This window comes from Stylophora pistillata, chromosome 8, assembly GCF_964205215.1.
Source record: "Stylophora pistillata chromosome 8, jaStyPist1.2, whole genome shotgun sequence".
Taxonomy (NCBI): Eukaryota; Metazoa; Cnidaria; class Anthozoa; order Scleractinia; family Pocilloporidae; genus Stylophora; species Stylophora pistillata.
Window position 1 is genome coordinate 31,691,332 of NC_142526.1, and position 9,209 is coordinate 31,700,540.

General features: G+C 39.8%; 2 protein-coding genes across 2 annotated transcripts; both read left to right on the plus strand.

The window, feature by feature from the left end:
• Positions 1-309: 309 nt before the first annotated feature.
• LOC148725867 (gamma-aminobutyric acid type B receptor subunit 2-like) lies at positions 310-5,129 on the plus strand. Its single transcript, XM_088731547.1, has 8 exons — positions 310-345; positions 1,192-1,386; positions 1,872-2,108; positions 2,527-2,590; positions 3,084-3,164; positions 3,684-3,834; positions 4,499-4,628; positions 4,971-5,129. Exons 1-8 carry the CDS (start codon positions 310-312, stop codon positions 5,127-5,129), a joined length of 1,053 nt encoding a protein of 350 aa, XP_088587673.1.
• Positions 5,130-6,854: 1,725 nt separating this feature from the next.
• Positions 6,855-8,470, plus strand: LOC148725868 (gamma-aminobutyric acid type B receptor subunit 2-like). Its single transcript, XM_088731994.1, has 2 exons — positions 6,855-7,382; positions 7,838-8,470. Exons 1-2 carry the CDS (start codon positions 7,047-7,049, stop codon positions 7,958-7,960), a joined length of 459 nt encoding a protein of 152 aa, XP_088588120.1. The 5' UTR covers positions 6,855-7,046; the 3' UTR covers positions 7,961-8,470.
• The last annotated feature ends 739 nt before the right edge of the window (positions 8,471-9,209 follow it).

A 9,209-nucleotide genomic window follows, 5' to 3' on the forward strand; every position in this document is an offset into this window, starting at 1 on the left:
TCTTCATCGGTCAAGTACTTAATTAAGGTTAGATACGCACCATTCCAAGTTCATAGCGCTGAGTTCAGTATGCATTTATTGTGTTTTCCCGGATTACCAGATCTTGTTGCTGTAACAGAAGAAATAAAACGCTTTTTTATAAGCTTGAAATTGAAGTTCGAATGTGGCTTGTAACTGAGCCTTTAACATTGCGTGCAAAAGTACCAGTTGGCATTTTGCTCACCAGATGATATTTGTGTATCTAACTGAAGTTTCTCAAAAATTCTTTATTTCAAAAAGGAGAAAGATGCAAGGATTATCATTGGGCTAATGTACGAAGACATGTTCAGAAAAGCTATGTGTGCTGTAAGTATATTGAAGAGTTGTAGCCAATAAGTGTTGGATTTATCGACCTAGTCGATAAAGGAAATTGGCTTCCATCACCATTATTTCATTTCAACCATGAGTTAACGCTCGAAACGTCAACTTTAGACACTCCCTACGGTGGTCACTGTACATTATCAACTCAGCCAAATTATCTTGCCATGCTCCCCGCATACCTACCCCCACAGTTTCCTTAGACACTCCCTACGGTGGTCACTGTACATTATCAACTCAGTCAAATTATCTTGCCATGCTCCCCGCATACCTACCCCCACAGTTTCCTTAGACACTCCCTACGGTGGTCACTGTACATTATCAACTCAGCCAAATTATCTTGCCATGCTCCCCGCATACCTACCCCCACAGTTTCCTTAGACACTCCCTACGGTGGTCACTGTACATTATCAACTCAGCCAAATTATCTTGCCATGCTCCCCGCATACCTACCCCCACAGTTTCCTTAGACACTCCCTACGGTGGTCACTGTACATTATCAACTCAGCCAAATTATCTTGCCATGCTCCCCGCATACCTACCCCCACAGTTTCCTTAGACACTCCCTACGGTGGTCACTGTACATTATCAACTCAGCCAAATTATCTTGCCATGCTCCCCGCATACCTACCCCCACAGTTTCTTCAGAAACTTACCTCCTTTACCTACAGCTAAAAAAGGTGTCGTTCTTTATGCTCTGTGGCGGATAGTCCTCTATCAGACTAATAATTATATGTAGCTGGTAATCTGGGTTTTTCATTGAGAATACACAGTACGACAGGAAGCACTGAACGCCGCTCACTAATACTTTGCCATAATCTTTATTCCTGACAGGCCTACAAAGATAGACTGTTTGGAAAGAAGTATGTTTGGATAATAGTTGGATGGTACTTGGAAGACTGGTGGACAAAAACAACAGAAGTGGGCATGGATTGTAAGGAAGAACAACTATTAGACGCTGCTGCTAATCTGATTGAAACTTTTCCGCTTCAACTAAGTAAATCAGCACGACCCACGATATCGAATAGGGTAAAGAACCAGTCATTATTTATCGCCGGGGTGATCACATGGTCTTCAGGGAGGACAGGGGGGATGGAGGGGACCAGTGTGTTTGTGCCACAGAGGAGAAAAGGGGAAATAACTTGACTGCCAAGGGGGTGGATGATCGCAAGAATCTTGCAGAACCTGATAAGGCTGGTCCATAAATGACCTCAATTTTTATTTTGTAAGGTTAATAGAGAGTTGAATATATGATGGCCGAATGAGCCTTAATTCCCTTTTATGCGCTAAAGAAATTTCATTTGTTTATAAGATTAAAGCGATTTAAAACACCGTGGGGAGTAAAAGGAAAAGTTTAGAAGGCTTTTGGGAGACAAGTTGATGTTGTGGTTAATGTGTTAGGTTTCGGTTTGAGAGAAATTAATTCCAACCCCTGCTCAATACCAGGTTATTACCTAAGCTTTTACAAAGTGTTTGTAAAAATCGCTTTCCTTTTCTTTACCTTCCTTTTTCAGACTGCACAGCAATTACAAGCTGAGTACGATGAGAGACGAAAGCGCCTCAACTACACCTATCATATGTCCGCAAGCTTCACATATGATGCAGCATGGAGCATCGCTGTTATGTTGAACAAGTCCATACCTCTGTTACGAAAGAAAAATAAAACACTGGAAACCATCGAATATGGCGATAAAGAAGTGGCTGAGATCATGACGGATATGCTCTCCCGCACAGACCTCTGGAGAATGTCAGTATGTAAAGCAGTTCTTGTTTATGGCAGGTTTTTTTTTTCTTTTTAATTTTCTTCTAAACTTGTCGAATGCACGAGAAGTAAAAGGTAAAAACAACAAAACAAAATAGTTTTAAGTGACTCGACACACTTCTTTTTACTTCGAAAAGTAGGCAGAATGGTATAGAGTATCAAAAAGGATTAGGAAAAGAAAACTTCCGAATCGGCTATCTCACTCCCTGGTCCCAAATTTCTTGGAAATGCGTACAGGCTGCAGAAAACGCAGTTTGAACGCAGGTTCTCTCTCCACTGGCAAATGTCATATCATTGTTAGTAGCAAATCCGGTCTAAAACAAATATTTCTCTCACAACTGCCCTTGTTTTTAAACCTATACTACATCTGTAACGATAAAATTAACCCGATTCTACAATTATTTCAGGGTCGCGTGAAGTTTGACGAAAGTGGAAACAGAGACACTCTTGTAGAAATTTTTCAAAATAAACGTAAGTGAAAAATCAGAGTATATTCGTAAATGTTCGCTATAATTAAGTAAAGCAGGAATTAAAACTAAACGAAGTTGTCTTCCAGAAGAAATTGTTATTAATTGCCCTGACAGTTACCAATAAAATAAGGAGTGATTGTTTTTTCATTTTCCTGGCAAAAGAAAAATTTGAAGAAACAGCTTAAAAGTACACGTGTGAACGCGATTTACAAATCCTTGCAATAGGATTGCAGTCAACGCGTTACAGTTGCACTGCATTACATTACAGGTGCATTAGGATTGCGGTCAATGCAGTACAGTAACACTGCATTGCATTATAGTTGCATTAGTACTGCGGTCAACACAGTTGCACTGCATTGTATTACAGTTGCACTAGGATTGTGGTCAATGCATTACAGTAGCACTGCTTTGCATTACAGTTGCACCAGTATGATGGCTAATGTTTCGACCAGTTACTCTATTTTCCAGATCGAAGCATTTCTTTTTTACTTCAGGTGGTGAAAGGAAACTTGTAGCCACGGTGAATTCCCTTGGTAGGAATCTAAGTCAATATAAGGATAACTTTAGGTGGGAAGGTAAGATTGATTAAGATTGATTCTGATAGTATGGAAAATTTGTATGAGATCATGGGGTTTCTACCGACATCTCTTCATGCAACTACCATACATGGTGATCTAATTATAAGTGAAAGAATTACTATCTGGTGGTAAAAGGACTGCAGTGCAATGAAGTGCAATTCAGGGATCGAGTATTTGGGTGAAAATTTGAACTTGGTCGACAGTAATTTTAATCGAAATTTTAATTCCTTCAAGAACAGTGTAGATCAAAGTTACTTATGGTGGATTGAAGTTAAGGACAAAACACTGAAGGATCTGCCTTTTGTTTTCCACGTACACAAAACAACACCCCTGTTCAGTTGACTTGAGATCGACTTTTTGGTTTAAACTAAGAAACGACCGTTCACTTGACAAGTTACAATTATTTCAAATATTTCAGTTTCTCATTATTATTTTGTTGAATAGCAATTGTCGAATGACTGCTCAGAACATTTATAAACTTCACTTTAAAAAAGTTTCTTTCAATTTTTCTTACAGAGGGGCAAGTTCCACTGGACGGTGTCAGAGTCAGTCAAAAGCTGTATAAAGAAAGTTTCACCTTAACTTTGATGTTCTTCCTGTTGGCTTTTATTGGAGTACTGCTCTGTTTCTTTAGCTTACTTTTTAACGTCACATATCGAAAGCATCAGTAAGTAACAAACATTCACACAGTCATATAAGACCGGCATTTTCAAAAGGTACCAGTGCTTTCTCAAAGCTAGGGAACTCGTTTAAATCGATGAAATCGATGAAAATGATGAAATGATGAAATCATCTTAAAGGAGAAACAGAGGTCCTTTATTGTTGCAGCAACTGACAATGAAAATTTGTAAATAAAATAAACCATAAAATCAAGAATATTTTCACAACAAAATGGGAAGCCTTCCGTGCATGATTACCCGAAACAAGCGCAGCTACTGTGATATATGCAGTTTCTGACTACTCTTTTTGGGTTTAGTGAAATGCCTCTTTCATCCTGTCTTTCCCTTTTAAAACTATCGAAAAACAAGCAACAACTGGCAATAATTTTAAAAAATGGCGTAAAATATAATTATTTTCTCCTTATCTCTGATTTACTTAAGCGAATCTCCCCTTTGCACAGAATTTCCTTCTGTGTACTTGCAAGCATATTCCAGCGGTGAGCAAGCTGCTTGAATGTGTTCTTTAAAAGTTTTCCAACGACTGGATATTGCTGAGGTGCGAATTTTAAGAATAATTTCAAAATCGAAGATACTTTTACGGCATTTTACATAATCGTTTTAAAATTGCTTCAAACTTCGTTTTCCTAATTATACTTTTATTCATGTACCTAGGTTTATTAAAATGTCATCTCCAAAGTTGAACAATATCACCGTCATTGGATGCCTGCTGTCTTACATCGGAATGTTTTTATCAGCTTACGCTAACTCGCATCATGCAGAGCACGATATTTCACTCTGTTATGTAAGTATGCTTTGGAACCTGCTCAGTTTTTCGGAACTCGAAAACTTATGATACAGTTCAGTACTGAACACAAAAGACTTAAGGAAGAATTAATTTCATCAGCAATTTTAATGAAGTGCACAAATCACTTGTCATAACGTATCCTATTAAAGAGTACTAAGGTTATGTAAAGCAAAAGTGGTGAAAGTACCTTAAACAAAAACGAAGGTTTAAAAGTTCCAAACATCGATGCTACAAGTGAGTGGATGAAGCGCACACAATGATGGGAGTTATTGGGTGAAAAACTAAGATCAAAAATATTTTTTCAAAGCAACACTAAGATTACTCGTTTTAAACTTTTAGACTAAAATCTGGCTGCTTTCTATCGGTTTCACCTTGGCATTTGGTGGAATTTTCGTCAAAACCTGGAGAGTTTACAAGATATTTACAAACAACCAGATGAGAAAAGAGGTGAGGAAATGGCTACAGGACAACACAGCTAGCTCATCATCATTGTCGTAGCTGTGTCACCAGTCGAGACAATTTTCAAATAGTTGTCGAAAGGTGACCCAGGATTGCCTTTGTTTTGCGTTAGCACGTCGGGGATTGGTTTAGAAAATTCGCGTTATCCTCTCAAGTACTCATTTGCAAAACTTAACCAATCACGACTTGCATTGATAAAGGGTCGATTTGCAAGCTTTTGCCTGTCTTCTGTTCTGTCTTGTCTTGAAGAACTGAGGTCCTTATTGCTCCTGGTCCTTATTGCTCCTGGTCCTTATTGCTCCTGGTTCTTATTGCTCCTGGTCCTTATTGCTCCTGGTCCTTATTGTTCCTGGTCCTTATTGCTCCTGGTCCTTATTGCTCCTGGTCCTTATTGCTCCTGGTTCTTATTGCTCCTGGTCCTTATTGCTCCTGGTCCTTATTGTTCCTGGTCCTTATTGCTCCTGGTCCTTATTGCTCCTGGTCCTTATTGTTCCTGGTCCTTATTGCTCCTGGTTCTTATTGCTCCTGGTTCTTATTGCTCCTGGTCCTTATTGCTCCTGGTCCTTATTGCTCCTGGTTCTTATTGCTCCTGGTTCTTGTTGTTCCTGGTCCTTATTGCTCCTGGTTCTTGTTGTTCCTGGTTCTTATTGCTCCTGGTTCTTATTGTTCCTGGTTCTTATTGCTCCTGGTTCTTATTGCTCCTGGTCCTTATTGCTCCTGGTTCTTATTGCTCCTGGTTCTTATTGCTCCTGGTCCTTATTGCTCCTGGTTCTTATTGCTCCTGGTCCTTATTCCTCCTGGTTCTTATTGCTCCTGGTTCTTATTGCTCCTGGTCCTTATTGCTCCTGGTTCTTATTGCTCCTGGTCCTTATTGCTCCTGGTCCTTATTGCTCCTGGTCCTTATTGCTCCTGGTTCTGATTGCTCCTGGTTCTTATTGCTCCTGGTTCTTATTGCTCCTGGTCCTTATTGCTCCTGGTCCTTATTGCTCCTAGTTCTTATTGCTCCTGGTCCTTATTGTTCCTGGTCCTTATTGTTCCTGGTTCTTATTGCTCCTGGTCCTTATTGCTCCTGGTTCTTATTGCTCCTGGTCCTTATTGCTCCTGGTTCTTATTGCTCCTGGTCCTTATTGTTCCTGGTCCTTATTGTTCCTGGTCCTTATTGCTCCTGGTCCTTATTGCTCCTAGTTCCTATTGCTCCTGGTCCTTATTGCTCCTGGTCCTTATTGCTCCTGGTCCTTATTGTTCCTCGTCCTTATTGTTCCTGGTTCTTATTGCTCCTGGTCCTTCTTGCTCCTGGTCTTTATTGCTCCTGGTCCTTATTGCTCCTGGTCCTTATTGTTCCTGCTCCTTATTGCTCCTGGTCCTTATTGCTCCTGGTCCTTATTGTTTCTGGTCCTTACGGCTCCTGGTTCTTATTGCTCCTGGTTCTTCTTGCTCCTGGTCCTTATTGCTCCTTGTCATATTTTCTTTCTCTTCCATTAGATGTTGTGATTAATTTGAGCTTCAAGGTTATCGTGCATTATCGCCCTCAAAGTTTAACTGAATATTTTTTAACGGAATACCGTTTATTTTTCTCATCAGCTTGGAAACCTAAGTAGCACGAGTCTCCTGTTAAGGCTATGTGCTGCGGTGTTTGTAGACTTCATTTTTTTGTCAACTTGGACAGCTATTGACCCAATGACCATGGAAACAGAGAATATCGTTGATAAGGTAAACGTTAACGGCCAGGCTCTGTTTTTTTTTTTTTTTTTTTTTTTTTGCTTACACTGCACGATTACCGTTATGATAAGCAAGTCTCGCGTTTACAGAACAACATTTATTAGTAATCAAGTTAGAGATCTCGCAATTGCTGATCGACGTGAAACGTCTTCACTGTGGGTCAGTGGTATATCTACAGCTCCAAATTAAAATTGTTTTCATCTTTTAACACTTACCAGACGACCTCTGTTTTCCCTAATGAAGGTCCCAGATGATGACACTGACTTACAGGAGCAGCTTGTGATCCACCAGTGCACCTCTTATTACTACATGACCTGGTTGATTTCAATGTGCGCACTGAAAGGAATTCTGTTGATTTTCGGCGTGTTTTTGGCCTGGGAAACAAGAAATGTGCATTATCCTTTGCTTAACGATTCCAAGAACATTGGCTTAGCAGTGTATAACGTGTTCATGTTTTCTTGCCTGGCTATTGTGGCCGAGTTCGTGGTTTACCCTCCTGTTAAGACATTAGTTCAAAGGTCTATCGTGTTTTTGGCAACCACGTCGACAATTGCTCTGCTGTTTGTCCCGAAGGTTGGAAACAATTCAATTATAATCATATCATAATTTTTGTAGGTTTCACTCCTCCGAGACGTCAACTTAAGTGATAACAAGACTGATTATTAAATGATCCAGTTACCGTTGATTTGGTCCGCCTTAGAGATCAGTTTTCATTTGAGTGTCGAAAAAATCAAAACAAAAGTCTGATTGCAATTACCAATCAGAACAAAAGTTCAATTATAATTAACCAATGAGAGCGCAAAACAACAAAATTGGGGAATCAGATTTCATTTATTATAAAGCTTGAACGCCCGAAACTGCAACGACATGTGATATCGGTCATTGCTGAGCGCTGCCAAGCTGGAAATAAAAAAACAGCTTCGCAGTTAAAAATGTATCATGGGTCACTGGGATAGGTTCTCTCCCTTGAATTTCTCTTTAAAAGATAGAAACCTTCATTTATTCATTCATGATATTTTATTTGACAGGTACTTTACCTAAGGAAAAATAACGAAGTTTCCACTCCCGCTGTCGTGGAGACAAACAATGTGGTATCAAAAATTCATGGAGCGACGAATACAACGAACCCCTTAGAAAGACCTCATACTTAAAAATTTGTGTTAACTAAAGTTACGGCAATTACCGGAGGTAGAGAATTTATCGAAACAAACCGGATCCCTGCAGGATCAAAGGCGAGTCGGGATGAAATGAGCCAGAAACTTAGAAGGCCACTGCAGATCATTATCAACCTGTAACAAGCTATTGGTCGAGTGTTTAAGACGTTGGGGATGTTGCCTGGGGCCCGTTTCTCGAAAGTTCCCGTAACTTAACGGGCCCGAAGCCATATTTTGAAATCAAAACTTAATCAATAGAGAAGCAAGCTCTGACACCCTGACCAGTCCATTTTTTTCTTTGGCTGCTTGTTTTATCGTACAATTCTCAAAACGTTTCAGTAAACCCCTACCTTGAATGAATTCACAGAACAGCTTTACGGGCCTGTTAGGTTACCATCGCGAGGACCTTCGAGAAACGGGCCGCTGGTTGGGGTTTCCAGATCAGTTTTAATAAAACCGGAGGAATGAAACTGCAAAGTCCCACCAATAAAATCAAGTAGTATTGAATGTTGAATGAACTATCTGTCAACCATCCAGATCGACAGTACGATTTAGTTCCAGGTTAAATCATAGCCGCATGAGAGGCTATGCCCATCGCAGCTAAGTTTCTAAACTAAGGGAAAAGTGCGGCCGTTTGTCACAAGGGATTGTGAAACCATAGGCTTTAAGACAATAGTGATAAAGCAGTCCAGTTTGCTCATGCACGTGACGGATTAAACTGTGAAAGAGGGAATGTTCTCAGTTTACAAAATCAAGGGAAATCGCCATTGATAAAAGACGCTTAACACACAAGACGACACCTGGCTAAGATATGCACATATAGTTGCTATGGCAACTTTAGACACTGATGCAGTCATATCGATGTGTTTGCTTACAAAGTCGTCAAGAGATTGATAACCTCCTACCTAAAATAAATAGACCGCCTGAATGTAATTCGTTACTGTAATGGAGGAAAAAAAATTCCCTGAGGAACCCACTCTGTTGCTTAAATATGTTGTTTAATTTTGTAAAAATGTGAAATTTGCATCCCTTTTAAATGCGTTTAATCAGTTATTCGAATGTTGTGGATCTTCACGAGTTCTTAGACTAAAATTGTTTTTCCACTGAGTTGAGGCATACAAGTGCAATGCATTAAATTAAAAGTGGCGAATCCTGTTAGGCGTTGAAACGTACTTTTCTCTACATTTAGATCAATGCGAATGAAGACATGGTCAGATCTGCCAAATAATCAAGAAAACCGCAACGA

Coding starts and splice junctions, on each gene's coding strand:
- LOC148725867 (XM_088731547.1), top strand. CDS start 310: ATGTACGAAGACATGTTCAGAAAAGCTATGTGTGCT. Junction 2,109..2,526: donor CAGACCTCTGGAGAATGTCA/GTATGTAAAGCA, acceptor CAATTATTTCAG/GGTCGCGTGAAGTTTGACGA. Junction 4,629..4,970: donor ACGATATTTCACTCTGTTAT/GTAAGTATGCTT, acceptor TTAAACTTTTAG/ACTAAAATCTGGCTGCTTTC.
- LOC148725868 (XM_088731994.1), top strand. CDS start 7,047: ATGAAGGTCCCAGATGATGACACTGACTTACAGGAGCAGCTTGTGATC. Junction 7,383..7,837: donor CTCTGCTGTTTGTCCCGAAG/GTTGGAAACAAT, acceptor TTTATTTGACAG/GTACTTTACCTAAGGAAAAA.